The sequence below is a fragment of the Oreochromis aureus genome, linkage group 17, assembly GCF_013358895.1.
Source record: "Oreochromis aureus strain Israel breed Guangdong linkage group 17, ZZ_aureus, whole genome shotgun sequence".
Classification (NCBI taxonomy): Eukaryota; Metazoa; Chordata; class Actinopteri; order Cichliformes; family Cichlidae; genus Oreochromis; species Oreochromis aureus.
This window is the reverse complement of record NC_052958.1, coordinates 28,364,999-28,384,128: the sequence shown is the minus strand read 5'-3', so window position 1 is coordinate 28,384,128 and position 19,130 is coordinate 28,364,999. Positions and strand designations below refer to the sequence as shown.

Below are 19,130 nucleotides of genomic sequence, written 5' to 3'. Positions count from 1 at the left end.
CATTCAAAGTCTGTTTGGAAGTGAGTGATGGCTCAACTAGTTTGTTGTGGCATGCCAGCAAAATCTGTAGCCTAGGGAGGAAGAAAACAGTGTATATGAAAGTTTTGTTAATGATAACAGACTACAATACAATACAGTACATTAAAAGGTTTAATTTTTGTTAACTCTAAAAGACATCAATCCAGTCCAATCTGATCAGTGCTCATAGATCCTTTTGGAAATACCCAAAGTTGGCCTTTAATAGCATAATAATCTAAGTAACAAAAAAATATTTTTATGAAAAAGGATCTAAAGCTTACCTGCATCCTTCAACAACTTGCTGGAAGGCAGTCCTTATTGCCTGCATTACTTTGTCTGAGTCCCAATCACAGCTAAACTCCAGTGCAGATTTTATATGTCCATTTTCAAAAAGCCAAGATTTTTTGTTACGCCTTGGCACATGTGCAGTTAGATGGTCTGGCAAGAGAATTACTTCTTTGGTGAATGACTGAGCCACAGAATGTGACCTGCTTAGCTGTGCTGTAAAACTAATGGAGGATAAAGGCAAAGTAAACATTTCTGCATGTAATATATTCACACTTCTCTGATCAATGAAGTACATTTAATTTAAAAAAAAAATACACCATGCTGTACACATGTCCAATTTGCATTAATAAACACCCTCTAGCCCAATGGTAGCTAGGATAGGCTCTTGGAATCCTGAATTGGATAAGTGGAAGAGAACGGATGGATGAATGGATGGATAGATGATGGAAGATAGTGGGATGGGTGGGTGGAGAAACTTAACAATCACATAAAAATTTTCTTAAATTCACGAAGTACTTTTTGTTGCTTTAAAAAAAGTTTCATTAAATTATATACTGCCAAAAACTATGTATTGTAACAACTGAATTATGTGCTTTGCTTTTACACAAGGTTTGCAGATTAAGTTTACGGGGCGTGAAATATTATAGAAATCGCATGTTTCCACAATTAAACAAATTAACTGTTGTGCACAGTTTAGTCTCCACAGTCACACGCTGTGAGTCTATTGCACACTGTTTTTTACTGTGATATTTTTGTTTACTTAGCTTAGTCTAGCAATTGAAACCTGCCAATTACTAACCTTACACTAGTAATTTCAGTGCATTTAGTTCCGTTCTTACCTCTTCTGCCTTGGGCCCTTTCGAGTGAAAGGTCTAAGATTGTAGATGGGACCCGTTGTGGGGCACTCCTGTGATGTGGAAGGCACGTTCTCCATAACGTTAGCTGGATAACCAGGGGCTATCTGACCGGGGAGGTTCACTGGATTTGGTCTTCCACGTTGAAACAGTGAATAAATTTCTTCATCAGTAGTACGATGCGGTACACTGGTACTAATATTAGGTTGGCCAGAACATGCATTTGCCAGGGTGTTTATTAGCTCCCATTACTTAGAATTTGAGCCACAAGATTCCGTGCGGACTGGCTCATAGTGCCATTCCTCGCAGGTACAAACAAGGAAAACACTAGATGGCGCAAGCGCCTCCGTGACGTCAAGTTTCATTCTATATATTCAGAAGATCATTCTATATATTCAAGTTTCATTTTATATATTCAGAAGATCATTCTATATATTCAAGTTTCATTCTATATATTCAAGTTTCATTTTATATATTCAGAAGATCATTCTATATATTCAAGTTTCATTTTATATATTCAGAAGATCATTCTATATATTCAAGTTTCATTCTATATATTCAAGTTTCATTCCATATATTCAGAAGATCATTCTATATATTCAAGTTTCATTCTATATATTCAAGTTTCATTCTATATATTCAAGTTTCATTTTATATATTCAGAAAATCATTCTATATATATAATAATTTCCTAAACAGCATTCCATAATATATATATATATAGATATATATAGATACATATAGATATATATATATGTGTGTGTATATATATATATATATATACACACACACACACACACACACACACACACACACACACACACACATATATATATATATATAGATAAATATATATATATATATATATATATATATATATATATATATATATAGATAGATAGATATATATATATATATATATATATATACACACACACACACACACACACACACACACACACACACACACACACACACACACACACACACATATATATATATATGTATGGAAATAAAGGATATATTAGAAAAAAATGTTGAATTATAACTACTCCTGGTACTCCAGCAAACTAGGCCAACAACTCTTATTTTCACATTCATTCCACAGCATGACATGCTTTGTATGCGTTTCTTAAAGATAGTAATTGAGAGAAGAAAAACATGTATTTTCTGTTATTTATGCTAATACTCTTTTCTTCTCACTTTGCTCAAATCTGCCGGTGGAGCGGGAGTCTCTGGGGGTTTTCTTTCCTTCCTTCTTCTGCTCCACCCTGTCCTTCGCCTATCTTTCTCCTGGGGCTGATGATGCCTCAGACAGTAAATGCTCTCGTCTCTCCGTGTTTGGTCTTGTTTGACTTTGACTTTTGTTTGGGTCACTCATGACTGACCAAAAGACAGATGTTGTGAAGCTATTCTGAGTACATCTGCTTCACAACCTCCCAGTCTTTACCGCATCGATCCATCCATCCATCCATCCATCCATCTGTCATCATGGGCCCATTGCAACCTTTCAAAGCCCAGACAGGGCCTCCTTTATAGGGAGCAGGTTGTCAAAGGATGCACTGACAGATAATCAGACAGACAGGCTGTTAGCTGAGGCAACATTAGTCTGTCTGCAAAGTGAAACAGGCCGCAGGGGCTCTGCTGCTACAAAAACCCTGTATTTTAACAAGCCATTAAATTCACTGTTGGCTCTTTAAAGCTTATTTTTCTTCAGGGAAGAGAGGCAGAAACCTGTCAGTGAGGTATAATTGTTTCATTTGTTTCTAGCGCAAATCAACATCTCATTTAAAGTCAAGCTCCCAGTGGAGGGAAAAGTGAAAGCTTTTGTTACATTTTTTGTTTTGTTTTGTTTTTTCCAGTGGTAGATATAAATCCCTAAATTAGTTTAGATACATTTATTAACTGCCATTAAATGGGGTTCCCTCAGGATTCAAGTAAAAATAATCACATACCTCACAAAAAGACTGGAAAAAAGAAAGAATGAAAGCACCAGAGTGGAGCAGCTTACAGGAAGCAGAGAGCACTCTTTTTTTAGCCCATTGTGGAGCTACGGTGGTAAATGCTGAAGAATGCTACAGACATGTATGCATGTGGCTCATAACACACTAGTCTGTTCAGACTGTTTAGTGCAATTGGTCACCCTTCTTACAAAATGATAACACAATGCTTGGTGGAGTCTAACCCCAACACTGTAAATATGTTGCTCCATAACTTCAGAGCAACATCCAGTGAAATTAAATACATGCTCATATTCCTACAAACTTAAAGTGTTCCTGACCAGCATATGTGTTTATATCAGTTACTGTGGCTTTAGAGATAGCAAGTGATTAGCCTATATGCCAAAAAATACCTTAGCATATTTTTGCTTTAAGTGGACTACAAATGATAGCTTGCTAGTAAACCAGAAGAGAGAACATGTCAGATCAATAGTTTAGCTTCTAAATGTTAGCATGCTAGCATTGTCTTTTATAGGCTAACTATCTTACTACTGTTAGCATACATCTCAAAAAGACGTAAAACAATCTTTCAAAAATAGATAAAAGCATCAAATTTTATAAACATGTCTCCCTGGAGCCATGAATTTATTGGCAACTTAAATTTTAAAAATTTCTAAATTTTCTAGTTTGACAATCATTCCCATCTAGTTAACAATTATTTTATGAAAGAATTCCAACCACTGGATCAATTTAGAAGTTTTTTTCTTGATTTATATGCGTCTAGCTTGTTTGTTTCAAACAAGAAGCTTTGTGTTTCAAAAACTATTTAATTTCAGTTATAGATGTGTTACATTTGCACCAATGATCCAATGACAAATGTTGCTGCACAGGTCAAGGGATCACTATTGTACCCCTAAGTTAACGCTATGAAGCTGGTTTCAGAGATTCATTGGTGCATGACGACTTCTTTGCCCTTGGTTTGGCTCTGCTGGCACACCCTGTCATCAGCTGTTATTGGGTTGTTGTTTTTCTTACAGGCTAACACAGAGAGACATAACTGTCTGTCAGGCTGTGCTGCCCAGCTATCAAGTTCCAACTAGGAACTCAAGGGTAATGTTCTCTGCATTTTAACTGTCCTAGTTTAAGCCATTATAATTAGATTGTAATTTACATTTAATGTTTATTTTATTTATTGTACTTTTAGGTTATTTCTGGTTAATTATTACCTCATTTTTAAAAATGCTGTATTAGATTTTATTGTGGTACATATGTTAAAATATTTGTTTTTATATTTGATGTTTTTAACCCACTTTGTAAGAAATGAATTTCCCAACTTTGGGATAAATAAAGTGTATCTTTTTACATATTATCTTACCTGGCAAGTTCACCTTAGTCTGTCTCTCTGGGCGACCTTCCTACCCAGCCTATATAATACAAGGCTAAATAGTTCTATCTAGTGGACAAGTGAAAACATTGCATCTTCAAAAGGTTACCTAGTGGCCCAGAATCACTTTCATTAAATAAATAATGAATAATAAAATTGTATTAAACCAGTAATAAGCATATTTCACTAGTAATTCAAATGTTACTATGAACTGAACAGAACATCGAGCCTCTGATAACTTGTATTTTCCACAACTTTATCTAAAATATGAGCACACGTGGAATTTCAAACTTTGAAACTCTTGTGTGTTTGACTCCTTGAAATGCAGAAACCCATCACAGTGATGATAACGCTTCATTATTATTTATCATTTCTCTACCGTTTCTCTAATAAGCTGTGGGAGTCACATCACTTAGGGGGATGAGCTGACTTCACCCTAACTTTCCTCTCACCCCTTCTCCTCTTTGGGTTTTAAAAGGTTTGAATCCTGAAAAATATATAAAAAAATCTAAGTTAGCGAAAGTGAATAATCATAAAATTTTGAAGCATGTTTTTATGCCGAGCTCTAATGAATTCAGAGGTACCTTTGGTTAAAGCAAGACACAGGGGTGAAAATCCTGAGATTAAATGAAAACGTCACTGTAAACATCACCAAATAAGAGCTGCTCTTACAGTTTACATTACCGTGTGTACATGCATTTGAATCCTTCGTATGTCTGTGATCAGAAGTGGAAGAGAGAGACAGATCTTCTTTTTGAGTGAACGAACCAATAAAACATAAAATAAACTATCCCGGCTTTCTTGTTAATCTGATGTTGGATGAGAGGTCCTGGCTCACAGTGTCCGCTCTAATTCATCCCAAAGGTGTTGTATCAGGTAGAGGTCAGGACTCTGTGCCGGCCAGTCAAGTTCTTCCACACCAAACACACTCGTCCATGTCTTTATGGACCTGCTTTGTGCACTGGTGTGCAGTCATGTTCAAACAGGAAGGGACCATCCCTAAACATTATCCAAAATGTCTTGGTGTGCTAAAAAATGAAGAGTTCCTTTCACTGGAACTAAGGGGCCAAGCCCGAACTCCTGAACAACAATCCCACACCACCTTTGAAACTTTACACTTTGCGCAATGCAGTCAGACAACTACCATTGTCCTGGCAACCACCAAACCCACTCACCCATTGGACTGCCAGACAGAGAAGCCTGATTCCGGCGTACTTTACACCTCTACATCTGACACTTGTGCTTGGTGGCGGCTTGGGAGCAGCTGTTTAGCCATGGAAACACATTCCTCCTGTTTAAGCACAGTTTACTTACACAGCAAAAAAACCCATCTAATTCTGCCATGTTTCCCACTTTTGACAGAAATGATCTCCTGGAGTGTGACTTGCACCTGTCTGACACTGAATGAACACTACTACACCTCCAGCTTCTCTCTTACACACACTGCTTCTAGTTTGTAACACAGAGGTCCATGTCCTGCACAGGGTGGAGGAAAACGTCAACAAGCCTCTCTATCCTGCTGTGTAGCTCTACTATCACCTTTTGTATTGTAAACTAACTGTACCTCTTCAACACAGCCAGTCTTCTTTATATTAGCTGTTTGATGAAACCAGACTTCCTGCTTTAGTGTCTGTGTGGCTTTTAGTGAGCTTTTAATGCATGATTTGACTGTTTTGTGCACAAAATGAAGACAAATGGCGATAGACTGTGGGAGTGGTCCTACAAGTCCTCCAATCCAATTTTTTTTTTTTTTTTAAGTGAAATTGCAAGTGAATCAGCCCACAGAGAGGCTAACAGTTTATCATCAGTTTATCAATTTATCATCTTTTATCTGTAATTGTGTATCTGCAAATGTGACTTGAAACCAATAAAACACGCATTTATTGTGAAGAGTCTGTGGAAATGTGGTACTTGGAGCCTCAACATAACCTGCTTTACTATTTTACTATGCATTACAATGATGTTCTAGCCAGGTTAAAAAGCACAGACACCTACCTAAACAAAGTGCTGACCAATAAGCTTGCTTTGGTCAGCACCTCAGACCTCAGACATCTTTTCCACATTCCTTTTGGAATGGCTGAATACCACATTCTGCCATGCAGGAAGTTTTAACTCCAACTGCTCTGAGACCGCCGTCAAAATACAAGAAACGGAGAAATTAGGTTCAGTGCAAGAGGTTATTTTATTATTATTATTATTTTTAACCGTTGACACAATCAGCAGAGAATCAAGGCGTGACATGAAGACATGAAGAGGATGGGGTCAGATCTTGTTGAATGCTGCTACGTCGACACTCTGGACCTGAAATAAAGCAAAAAGATTTAAGTGTACCAGGATTATTCACGACAGCGAGTAACTGCATGTTTTGATTTGAGCGCATTTTACACCGGATACTGTTCCTGATGTCACCTGAAGAAAAAATGACTCAAACTGTTCTTGTACAACTGCTCGTGTTATGGAGTCTTTCAGCTTCACTTTGTCCCTTTCTGCCTTAAGGTGGCAGCAGTGTGCTGACTGTGGCTGATAATGTGATGATTCTGTTATACTGCTCTTATTTTCCTAGGTGAGCCATCCTCACTGAACCTAATCTGTTCAGTCCAGCTTCTCTGATGCTTTTAATCTATTTTAATTTCTATGTTTGAGTATGTTTACTTTGTCTCCCCCCCCACATTCTAATAATAAAAAAAATGCATATACGTAATTAAAATTAGCATTAAAAGAGCTAGGAGGAGTAGAGGGGAAACGGTGGCTTTGTCTATTAGCCGGTTTACTATTGCAAGTTAATGTGATTTGGATTTCAGCAACAGATGGCTGCCCCTCCATGAGCCTGGTTCTTTAGGTCTTTCCTGCAATTTGAGTGTTCTTCCCTCCTACTGTCACTAGAGCATCATTTGATTGTTGGGGTTTTTGTGGGGTGCTATTGTGATTATTAAATAAATCGATCAACATTTCCTGCTGTGACGGGAATGCTGGACTGTGGTCTGTTACTGTACGAGAGCTTTACAGAAATAAGAGTGCTGAACAAGACTTACATAATCTTCAAACTTGGTGATTTCCTCCTCTAACATGTCTGTTCCCACTTTGTCGTCCTCCACCACACATGCAATCTGGAGCTTTTTGATGCCGTATCCGACAGGAACCAGTTTGGACGTCCCCCATAACAGACCGTCAGCCTGTACCGAGCGCACACACTCCTCAAGCTTCGCCATGTCTGTTTCGTCATCCCACTAAAAGAAACAGAAGAAACACAGACAGTGAGCTTTTTTTTTTTTTTTTTAAATAATTGACCTACGACCTGTTGACCTCAGATAGAACACAGACTTACAGGTTTGACATCCAGTAAGATGGAGGACTTGGCGATGATGGCAGGCTTCTTGGCCTTTTTCTCTGCATACTCTTTCAATCTCTGTTCTTTGAGTTTCTCTGCCTCTTCATCTTCATCACTACCAAACAGATCAATATCATCGTCATCCTCCTCCTCCTCCTCTTTAGCTGGGGTGCTGGTCTTCTGCTGGACAGCGGTGCCCTGAACATTGTAAGAAAAATTAAAAGAGTGGAAACATCTCTGGATTCTGAAAAGTGAAAGCTGGTTGAATGTTCAAAAACTCACATTTGTGTAAGGGACTGAGGGAGCAGGAGCAGAAGCTGGGCTGACGGCTGCAGGAGACTTCTCCAAAACTGCAACCCGACATTCCAGTTTGGAAAGTGCGGCCCTCAAGTTCTCCACCACTAAAGAGACACGAGATACAAGAGTGCGTTTAGCATGAATGAGGAACATGTGAATAGGAGTAAAGAAGTGATGCATATTCTAGCAGATCAAACACTGTGAGAGTTAAGACAACAGCACTGAATAATCTTTTAACTTTACAACCAATCAAATCAGTAGTTAATCCGGTTCATTCACTTTTCTCTGTTTTACAAAAGGTCTCCAGCTCTGTAGGTCTGCTAGACTGGTGCCTGCATTTGCAGTTAGAGAGCTTGTTGATTAGAAAAAAAAGTGTGATGACACCATTATTCATGTATTTAAAAAAAAAAAAAAAAAGTCTTGTCAAATTCATTTGATCATTATTAGCCGCAGTTCTAATAATACTTTACTTCAGCTGACGGCACCAAAATAGCTCTGCTGTAAGTAAAGAAGGAAAATGCATTAACATTTGATCAAAGCTGAAAACAAACCCACCTTTGTGTAAGCTCTGGTTCTCCAGCTCCAGGCTCTTGACGCGGGAAACGAGTTCTCCGTGATCAGCCGAGCTGCTGCTGATGCTGCTGCCTGTGCTCTGAACCGCAAAGACAGAAACGGAGAGGGGTCCGTCAGTTTAACGAGAGCAACATCTGATGGAGGATGTGGAATATTAGTCTTTTCATCAAATAGAACACCCATGTGTGAGAAAACAGCAGGTTGCAGTCTCAACAGCCAGGCTCTAGAGCCAGAAAGTGACAGCACAAGTATGTAGCAGTTTGCAGACCCCAGTAGAAATATGCAGGTGACTGTGTCTGAATTGGAAACTGCATACAGAAAAGGCATCTGTAAGCTGAGGTATTCAGATCAGTAAAGTGTAGTTTTCAACAAAGTCCACTGACAGAGGTGCTTCCAGTGACACACAAGCTTTGGAGGCACTTACAAGCTGAGAATGTTGGCTTATGGGAGGCTGAGCAGACCCTCTGTTACACAGTGTAGTCTTCAGCTTGGGGACAGATTTCAGGGAAGAAAGGAAATGGGGAGAAGGGAAGGAGCAGGATTTATTGAAGTTCATGCCAAAAGGAGAGCAATGAGGAGCACAGAACAGAAAGCAACTGGAGCAACCACAGGAAATAAACAGAGCTCGGAGGTCACAGAAGAGTTCAGACTAAAAACAGGGTTGTACACTACATCACATTTACGCCTTAGATCAACAGAGAGCTTCAACTCAAACAAAATCTCCCTTATCAGTTAGTTTAATCCATCTCCGTCAAATAAATGAAAGCTAGGAAAAGTCAGAGAAAAAGGAGGGCAACTGGTCCCATGTGTATTAGACTGTCACCATAAAACGATAGCAGTATAGCTATGTTATTTTTTATAAATTCAAACTAGTTTTTGACCTATGCCGATGTCAGACTGCACTATTATTTCTTTCTAAAAAGATGATGATCACTGTGCCTGCTGGTAGTCTGAACTGGGTATTATGTGAATATGTAAGCTAAGATTAGACTGCTTACATTTTGGAATAACTTGAAATTATTTCCTATTTCCAAGCCAACTTCAATTTGTCACCTGCATTTACCTAAAAGAGAAAGACACTACCCCCGAAACTAAAAGGCTGGATGCTTTGATCTAAATGGTCGAGATTGGTGAAATTATATTAGTATGTATACATGTACTTGGATAATTTAAGCACTTTTAATACCACATCAATGGTATCCATTAAATGGAAATACAGCGTGTTCGATGATACTTACCCCTGCTAGAGACTTTTGGATGTTTTCCCGGGCCCGGGCAATGTCCTGAAGAATGGTGTTGGCGCCAGCATCCTTCAAGAAAACGAACAGCTGTCAGTGTCCATTTATCTCTGACTTTATGACGCAAGAACAGACTCCACAATTAGAACATTTTATTCCTAAATATTTGATTATGATATTGTTTCATAATCAAATATGATTGATGTAAACATGGCTGTGGTTATTTTATATCTACCTTCTAGCAAACCTCCAGGACTGAAAAATGGAGCGCTCACCTATACTTCCGGCAGCTGTTGCTAAAATAAAATCAACCCCCATAGAGCACACTAACTTTGCAACATTAAAAAGCAACGTTTCAGCTTGGCACAAAAAAAGAAAGAACTGCAACTACACAGCTCTGGTAAAACTGGACCTCTGGCAGATTCTTGCTGCAGGTGCCTTTAGGATCATTTTAATTAGTCAACTAATTATTCTGGCTCAAAACACATGGTTGTGTCCAAAATCCTAAAATTAAGGCTTCAGAATCCAAAATCCAAAACCAGTGGATGATGTCACAGTGACGATCTACTTAGATGTTTACATTTTAATATGGCCCGCGACTAAGGCCATAATTTTTTTTTTAATTACAATGTAATTATATCTACATACAAATATTTAAGGATAGGTAGACTAGAATAAGGAGCTAACAAGTCAGGTTTCTATAGGAAACAAAGATAATTATACTAAATAATTTTAAGTACAGCGCAAGTACAAAAAAAAAAACATCAAACACAAAAAAATAGAATAATTCAATAATAAATAATCAACATAATGAATATTCAATAATGATGTACAAAAATAATAATGTAAAAAGGCAAGATTAATCCACTTCATAATACCAAAAGACCCTGAAAAGTACAAAATACTAACGATATAAGATGGCGAAATATTGTTTGTTTTCCCCCTAAACTACCAGGAAATTGTGTAGTACTTAAAGTTACTTACAGTACAATTATTTCTCTGTTTCCAGTAAAAATTTAGTGTATCTAACTGTAAGTATTTGTATGTAAATATAATTACATTACAATCTCAAATAGGATACGCTGAAATTCGTCCTTAGACAGAAGGCATATTCTAAAGTGTTACTTTATCTATTTCTAATTAAAATAAATAAAATATTGCTTCAAATTTAGCCTGTGGAATAATACAGTTTGATCAAATACAGCACAGAACAAACACAAAATCTATGCACCGTTAGAATCTAATCTCTACACAAAGACACTTAAGATGTAAATAATCCACAGTAATATGGTACAGTGGTTTCAGATTAGATGTGAGGATTAAAAGCTTAAAGCACAAGATTTAACTTGTAAGGCGGCGTGGTTACCTTTGTGGGTTGTGGTGAGCCATTCATGTGCTCGTAGAAGCGCCTCTCTGCTTCGTCATAGCGTGGTTTGTCAAACCAGATCTTTTCCTTGGCCAGAAAGTCCACTGCACTCATTTTTCTACAAAGTAGAAAGCAGGGAAGGAAAAGACAGGGATGTATGAACAGGACACAGAAGGTCAGGGAAAAAAGGAAATGAAGCCTAAATTATTACTAATTCTTATACTAAAAATCACCCAGCATACAGAGATTTCACCAATATAAAATCTGACTTTTTATTCTGTAAGAGACTAATTTTAATTTCTTTTTAAACAGCTATTCTCCACCAACAGCCACCCCAATCCAACTATACAAATGCATAACAAAAAAAAGAGGATGGTAAAACACAACAATGGGTCAGATAGTCAAAACACAAAGCATAAGGAAAAGATTGAACACAGATAAATGACAAAGAATGGCTTAAAGAAAAGAAAAATCTAATTCATGTGGGAAAAGAATGGAGGTGATATGATAAAAAAAAACCAAAAAACAAAAGATGAACTGAAACATCTGGAGCAGTTCCCTTCTCCCGGTTTGATCATACTTGTCCCTCAGTGGGGCGGCCGAGGCAACTGATGAGGCTTCTGCTTCTGGCCTGCGCTCCTTCTTCACAGCTTTATTCCCACTGCAACCATAGAAATGGCTCTCAGCAGCATCATACCGCCACTTGTCCAGCCACACCCGCTCACTGTTCGGATGGAGGAAATAGCGAACTCCTGCAGCTGCTGCTTCTTCCTTCTCCGGGAGCTCAGCTGGCTCCTCTTCCTCTTGTATCGGGTGCAGAGCATGGAAGACCTCTGCTTTCCCCTGTGGGACCACCCGTGTTTCCTCTGCTACAGCTTCTTCGTTTTCCTCCTCCTCTTCCTCTTCTACAAGGCTTTGAGGGTGGTCACTACATCTGGAAGTAGAGGTGCAGCTGGACCGTTTGGTGGAATTGTTACCATACAGGTTTTGGTAAAAGGCTGCCTCAGCACGGTCATAAAGTGGTTTGTCCAGCCACACGTCTCTGAGCAGCTCCACTGGGATGCGGGGCAGTCCGTTAATTGATTGCCGTACGGTTGGTGTGATGGCTGCTTGGATGACAGGGGTTGCAGGAGTTGGGGCTAGAGACTGATATCCTTCATCAGGTGTTCTGGATGCAGTGGAGCGACTGGGTGGAGCTTGGAGGTCCAGAGAGTTTGGAACTGATGGCTGCATCGATCCCTCAACAAAGCGGCGTTCTGCTTGGTCAAATGTGGTCTTGTTTACCCACACTGTTTGTACTATGTGGTGGCAGGCCACCTGGTCACCATGGTTGCATGATGGGCCAGCAGAAGGTGGCGCTGCAGTGGGTGAAGAGTTTAATCGTTTCCCGGAGGATGGAGGTGATCGGTTCGACTGGGTGGTCCCATTAGAAGAGCTTGCCAGCCAGCACTGGTAGAGGCTCTCGGCTCTCTCGTAGACGCTGCGTTCAAACCACACATTAGCGCACTCAGACTGCAGACCAATCAACCCAGAGAGGTGATCAGACGGCTGGCTGCTTTGTTTGTTTTTCTCCTCGTTCTTGTGCTTGTCGACTTTTTCTTCTGGGCGGCTCTCAGGATTAGACAAACGTTTTCTGCGGCGACGGCTTTTGCCACTACGCTTTCCTTCTCCGTTTATGCTGCCGCTCTCCGGAGACGACGACGCGGTCTCTCCATTTCTCTGGCCTGGCTCGGCCTTCTTTCTACAACCCAACATAGTCTTTGTGGACTGATCCACCTGACAATGGTTGGGAGGCTGACCATGCTCTGACTGATCATCTACAGAGCTCTGGGCGTTCTTCTTAGACATCTTTGAGCCGTTGCGGAGACAAAGAAAAGAGAATAACAGGCACAGGCTTTTGGGTTAGTGAGAGAGAGGCACGGAGGTTTAAAGACACAAAGGGGTCGATCTATTTTACACAGTGCTGCTGATGAATTATTGAACTTTTGCTTTGTTACAGAGATGCATTTATGGCAATACACTACAAAACAAATTCTACAAATAAGTACCAGAGAAAAACATGCAGCATGCAAGCAGCTGGTGTAGACTGAAGTTAGGTGACTGGACAAAGTCTGTCACCTTGAGAATTCAGCATTGCACTTTTCACACTTTCGCCACAGCTCAGAAAGGAGCAGGACAGTATTTGCAGACAAGTCCATCATTTCAAAATGCTAGTGATCAAAGCAATTACGAGAAGGTTTTAGCCAACTGGCTAGGGAATACACATTGTTCCTTAGCAACTGTCGGTTGCCAGGACTGACTGGTCTGTAGGCTTGTGTTACTCAGACGTTAGCGCTCATAGGGGCCAAACCTAAATAAATTATGCTCTTGGTCACTATGTCATCACCTGTTGGTTTAGTGAAGTCCTGTTATGGAGTCTCGAGCTGAGTTTTTCACCATATTTTCAGACTGTGAAACAGAATGCTTACTGGCTTGTCAATCACAATGGATAAGCTTCTTTTCTGACAAGCTACATCGTAGCCTCTACATATGCTCAATCCAGAAGTCTAAATTAAGCTTTGCTCCAAAAAAAGCAAGTTAATCCACAAAGACTTTCAGTAATTGTGAGAATTTCTATAAAATTAAAACAATCCTTTCCACGTGGTTATGATTATAAACTATTAGTTCATAGAATTAGTAGATTATACACAAGAAGATGAGATACTGTTCATACAGCGGTGCCTTGCTCCATTGTCTAGAATCTGATTTATCAATCATGTCTTTCACGACAGACACTGTATTATCAGAGCTAGTAAGCTATCCAGCATATGCCATAGCTTTTATACTATTAGAACCATTTATGACTAAAAATTTATGCAAAGGATACACATTAAACTGACCTTATATTGCACTCTTTTGTTTACAGCTTCCATTATATACTTTACAATCCTTAAACAGCTTTGCAACACTGAACATACACAATGACATGACAGCAATCACAGGAAGAAAAGGGGTCATTGAGTAAAAGAGAAACATTAATGGACCAATGCAACACATGCTCATGCAAAATAAATAAATAAATAAAATTATAATAATAATAATAATAATATAGTAGGTATTACAATTAAGACATGCACTAAATCATGCATCTTGAAGTTTTAGTAATATACTACAATACAGCAAATGCATTCCCTGTTGTTCATACAGAGCTTAGTTAAAATGATCCAAACTATTACAAAGCTAGAACAACGTTGGGTACTGGTTTGGGAAGTCATTTCCTGCTTGTTTTTTATTAGGAGATCTTAGTCAATCTGTTAACTCACCTTCTTCGGTAAAGGTGTTGAGCTCAACCTAGTATCAAAGTCAAATGCTCAACACGTTCTTTTCATCCAGTTAACCGCAAGCCATTGAAAAGAAATTTATCAATCACCACCTTGCAAAATGAATCAAACAATACAAGGGATACAACATGTAAGGAGGGGGGGAACAGTACAAAAGATGGACATAATTACCATGATGTGACCTATTGTTTTCTGAACTCCTGTTTTGAAGCCGAACGTTTCTACCATCTCCATTTTGGTTGCAAGAAACTGGATGCGACTTGAAAAGGTATGTCTGAATGTGAAACTGCTTGGTCATTGGCTCCCGACTTGTGATTGACAAGCCGTTAGCCAATGAACAAGCAGAAAATACCACTGATAAGCTTCCTATTTGACACATGGTAGGTTTAAGATTTTATTGAGTATGATCTTAAAGGAGTAACTAAGACAATGAACTCAGTAGCAAAGTGTTTACAGCAGTCACAACACAAAGCTTTTATCCTCATAGACTAAAGGACAGGAACACTCATTGCAGCCATAGTTATAGCCATCTTTAGGCTTTCAGACCGGTTTGAGGCACTTCCACATCGGCTTAGTTTTTTCAAACCAGGAAGCTACATCCATCTTTTGTACTGTCTGTGCTCAACGCAAGGTATGTGACAGCATTACAAGGAATACTCACATGTGAAAGTCTGAAGGCAAGATGGGAGAAGACAAGCTATACATTAAAAGATTTATCTAGATCAGTTATTCAACATGAAAGTCAACCTTCCCGCAGGCTTTAAATGGCTCCACTTTTAGCCTTGGATGATGCTGAATGGGAAAAATGCTTTCACTGAAATCCAATATGATCCTAGAACATGAAGCAAAACTTGGACCCACCCCCCTTCAGTTGGGAGCACAGTTTATTTTCCTCTACATCATCAAAAGTAGACAGTTGCTGTTAAAGCACATCACACCTTTCAATACTCAATCTAATTACCAGATCAAACAAATTAGATACGATGTGGAAAACAGATTTTATCCATTTTCTTAAAGAACTGCTGACTAAGCTCAGCTGCGGTAGGAGGGGGAGGTTCATTTATCAGTTTCAATTTCAGTGCATTTTCAGGGAGTTCTAAGAGTGCATCCTCTATTGAGGAGCTCCACTAGCAGCCAGTATGGTTGCTCGTCAGTGGAGTTAAGGGGATAGCACTGTTGAGATATATACAGTTAAGCCCATAATTATTCATACCCCTGGCAAATTTTGACTTAAAGTTACTTTTATTCAACTAGCAAGTTATTTTTTAACTGGAAATGACACAGGCGTCTCACAAAAGATAATAAGATGATGTACAAGAGGCATCATTGTGGAAAAAAATATTTCTCAGCTTTTATTTACATTTGAGCAAAAAGTATCATGTCCAGAATTATTCATACCCTTCACAAACTGTCACAGTCTCTGGGAAAATCCAAAGTTCCATACCATTCCAAATAGTCAAAGCTGTTCTAAAGCATCCTAATTACCCTGATTAATTGGAAATAGCTGTTTTGATCAACTCAACAGGTGAAAAACAGCAGCTCTCTGCAGGTGGTCTGTGGACATTCATGGCTAAGACAAAGGAACTCAGTGAGGACCTGCAGCTGTGCATTGTGGCTGCTCACAAGTGAGGAATGGGCTACAAGGCCATATCCAAATGTTTTCAAGTTCCAGTGGCTACAGTGCAAAGTATTATTAAAAATACAAGATGTTCCGCACTGTGGAAAATCTCAGAGGACGTTGTCGGAAGCCAAAAGTGAAACCTGTGCTGGCCAGGAGAATAGTGAGAGAGGTGAAAAAGAATCCAAGGATCACCACCAAGGTCATTCTGGTGAATCTGGGCTCTGCTGGTGGCAATGTCTCAAGGCAGACAGTCCAACGGACACTGTTGGGTTCCACGGATGCAGACCAAGGAAAACGCCACTTCTCCAGGCACTTCTAAGACATGCAAAAGCTCATTTGGCCTTTGCAAATGCTCATCTGGACAAAGAAGAAGGTTTCTGGTCTTCAGTGTTATGGTCAGATGAAACAAAAATTGAATTATTTGGTCACAATGATTTTGCCTTCATTTGGCATAAAATGGAGAAGCCTTCAACCCAAAGAACACCATCCCCACTGTCAAACATGGTGGTGGGAACCTAATGCTTTGGGGTGTTTTTAGCCAATGGACCATGGAACCTAATCACAGTAAACAGCACCATGAAAAAAAAAAGAGCAATACATGAAGATTCTCAACAACAACATCAGGCAGTCTGCAGAAAAACTTGGCCTTGGGAACCAGTGGACATTTTAGCACGACAATGACCCAAAACATACAGCAAACGTGGTGAAGAAATGGTTAGCAGACACCAACATTAGCGTTTTGCAGTGGCTTAGCCAGAGTCCTGACTTGAATCCAATTGAGAATCTGTGGAGGGAGCTAAAGATCAGGGTGATGGCAAGAAGACCCTCCAACCTGAAAGATTTGGAGCTCATTGCTAAAGATGAATGGGCAAAATGCCTGTGGAGACATGCAAAAGCTGGTCTGCAATTATAGGAAGCGTTTGATTGCTGTAATAGCCAATAAAGGCTTTTTTCTATTGATTATTGAGAAGGGTATGAATAATTCTGGACATGATACTTTTTGCTAAAATATAAATAAAACCTGAGAAATATTTTTTTCCACAATGATGCCTCTTGTACATCGTCTTATTATCTTTGGGGAGACACCTGTGTCATTTCTGCTCAAAAAAGAACTTGCTTGTTGAACAAAAGTAACTTTAAGTCAAAATTCGGCAGGGGTATGAATAATTATGGGCTTAACTGTATATACACAAAACTAAACATACTCTTCTGAAGGCACCCCAAAAATATTTAATACAGTAGAAAACTGCAGTTTTTAATTTAGCTTAGTTTTATTAACAAAAGTTAATACTTAATTTGTTGGGACCTATTTCGAGCTGCAGCTCTAGTGAGTATTTCTGGCAGCAGGGTGGTGCACTGGGTGCTGGATCAGCTCAAAATAAACTACATGGCAATGCTGGAACAAGTCATGGCTTCAAGCAGTTTTAGGAAAAGAAAAAAGAAAAAAAGAAGAATTCTATGCAATGGTTGATTTAGATATACCAGGCTGACTAATACTTAAGACAGTTTGATTGTCGGTTTTGGTTGGCTCACAACATTCAGTTGATATCCCTATGATTTTATCATTTGGAGAAAAATGAAATCACCCCAGACACCCTGTGGCATTATACAGAATGTGCTCTGTTCCCCTTTGATGTCGGGCATCCCTGCATGTATATAGTTGGTGCAATTTCATTCACAAATAACTTAATTCATCAGTCCCTCCTTGTTAACATTTAGAAAGGGTGGTTGACAAAGAATATATGCGTGATTGAGAACAACAAGAATTCACCTCTCCTGCCCTGATCTGTATAGAAGCTCATCAGTGACCATGTTCCAGAATTCAAGGCAGCACTTCCACTTAAAGATACTTGTGTAATGTCATGTAGAAAAGCCTGTCATGCCAGATGCTAAACAACAAAAGACAGAGCATCAGGAGCGCTGTCAACTTCCAAAGGTGCGCGCCCTGCTAACCTTAGCCAGCTTTCATCTTCTTGAATTCGGTCCTAGCTAGAATGAATTCTGCAGTAGCCATTTCATTTGCACCGGAATAAGTCTACTTGTTTTAAAACGTGGCCTCAAAGAGCTTCTTTTTAATACTGGCAATGCTGTAAAAACCTAACCAGCACAAGCAGCCACTGAAGCCGGTATCCGGCAAGCGTGACTGCCGCTCCGGCAGTGTTAGCACTAGCACGCTGCTCATTCAGCTAGCAGCTTGCTAGCCACGGCTAATCCCAGCCAAGCCCCTGCTCTGTTATCCACCGAATATCCATCAGTTTACCCAAAATGTCTTTTAAAGATTCCCACCACTAACAACCACACTGAAACCTGGCTGTCGGTCGGCGTTGAGCTTACTTACTATTGTGTTTTTTGTCTTGTCGATGTGAGGCCGGGCCAGCGGATAAAACGTGTTTCTCCGGTCGTGAATGACAGCGGGAAGGAGGAAGAGGTGGAAGCGGAGAGGAAGCAAGGAACAGCGGTGATTGTGTGATCTTAGCGGGTGGGGGAGGGGAGGTATGAATCATTAATGTTGCCTCATGCTCTGTGTTGAATGTCATGTAGTTTTCGATATATGAAAATTGGAATTAATGTGACACTGGAGTATTTGCATCTCACCAAATTAGATCACAACTCAATTTATAGCTACACCTCATAATTTCCAACCTTTGTCTTAGTATGACAGGCTTTACTGTTTATGACACCTTCACTCAGTTATTATTAACTCTCTAGTCATTTACATCTGCTGTTATAGACAAATCAGTGGCAAAAAACAATATTTCATTCTCTTCAATCTAGATTTCAAAACCTCTGAACTTTTTATTTATATTGTTCAGCCAGTTCAAGTGAACGGTCTTGAATTTTGACTCATGAAGCACTGGCTGATAAACTATGTAATGTTATTCGGGGCCAGAAAAGGTACTAAA

At 39.4% G+C, this 19,130-nt stretch overlaps 1 protein-coding gene and 1 long non-coding RNA gene across 10 annotated transcripts in view; one reads left to right on the top strand and one right to left on the bottom strand.

Annotated features, from left to right (window-relative positions):
* LOC120433866 overlaps nucleotides 1-6,354 on the top strand; it is a 14,697-nt gene extending 8,343 nt beyond the window's left edge. For both annotated transcript variants that reach the window (XR_005608803.1, XR_005608802.1), the window contains exons 3-4: nucleotides 4,138-4,210; nucleotides 5,847-6,354. This is a non-coding gene — a long non-coding RNA (uncharacterized LOC120433866). The remainder of the gene's footprint in view (nucleotides 1-4,137; nucleotides 4,211-5,846) is intronic.
* Nucleotides 6,355-6,647: 293 nt separating this feature from the next.
* On the bottom strand, nucleotides 6,648-18,898 carry eef1db (eukaryotic translation elongation factor 1 delta b (guanine nucleotide exchange protein)). Of its 8 annotated transcripts, XM_039601444.1 has the most exons (10): nucleotides 18,566-18,779; nucleotides 15,268-15,277; nucleotides 11,287-11,404; nucleotides 9,921-9,992; nucleotides 9,107-9,169; nucleotides 8,665-8,761; nucleotides 8,095-8,213; nucleotides 7,810-8,010; nucleotides 7,517-7,711; nucleotides 6,648-6,785 (listed from the first exon to the last, which is right to left on the bottom strand). In XM_039601444.1, exons 1-10 carry the CDS (start codon nucleotides 18,762-18,764, stop codon nucleotides 6,747-6,749), a joined length of 1,113 nt encoding a protein of 370 aa, XP_039457378.1. In that variant the 5' UTR covers nucleotides 18,765-18,779; the 3' UTR covers nucleotides 6,648-6,746. The 8 variants fall into 8 exon arrangements, with proteins under 8 accessions (XP_039457378.1, XP_039457379.1, XP_039457380.1 ...); XM_039601445.1 differs by lacking the exon at nucleotides 9,107-9,169; XM_039601446.1 differs by lacking the exon at nucleotides 15,268-15,277 and having other exon boundaries at nucleotides 18,566-18,698.
* Nucleotides 18,899-19,130: the final 232 nt, after the last annotated feature.

What these genes read in the sequence shown, in the direction of transcription:
- eef1db (XM_039601440.1), bottom strand. Translation starts at nt 18,764, where the DNA reads ATGACATTCAACACAGAGCATGAGGCAACATTAATGATTCATACCTCC. An exon ending in CAACACCTTTACCGAAGAAG is followed by an intron (nt 13,135 to 14,588) that starts GTGAGTTAACAG and finishes AACGGCTCAAAG; the next exon opens with ATGTCTAAGAAGAACGCCCA.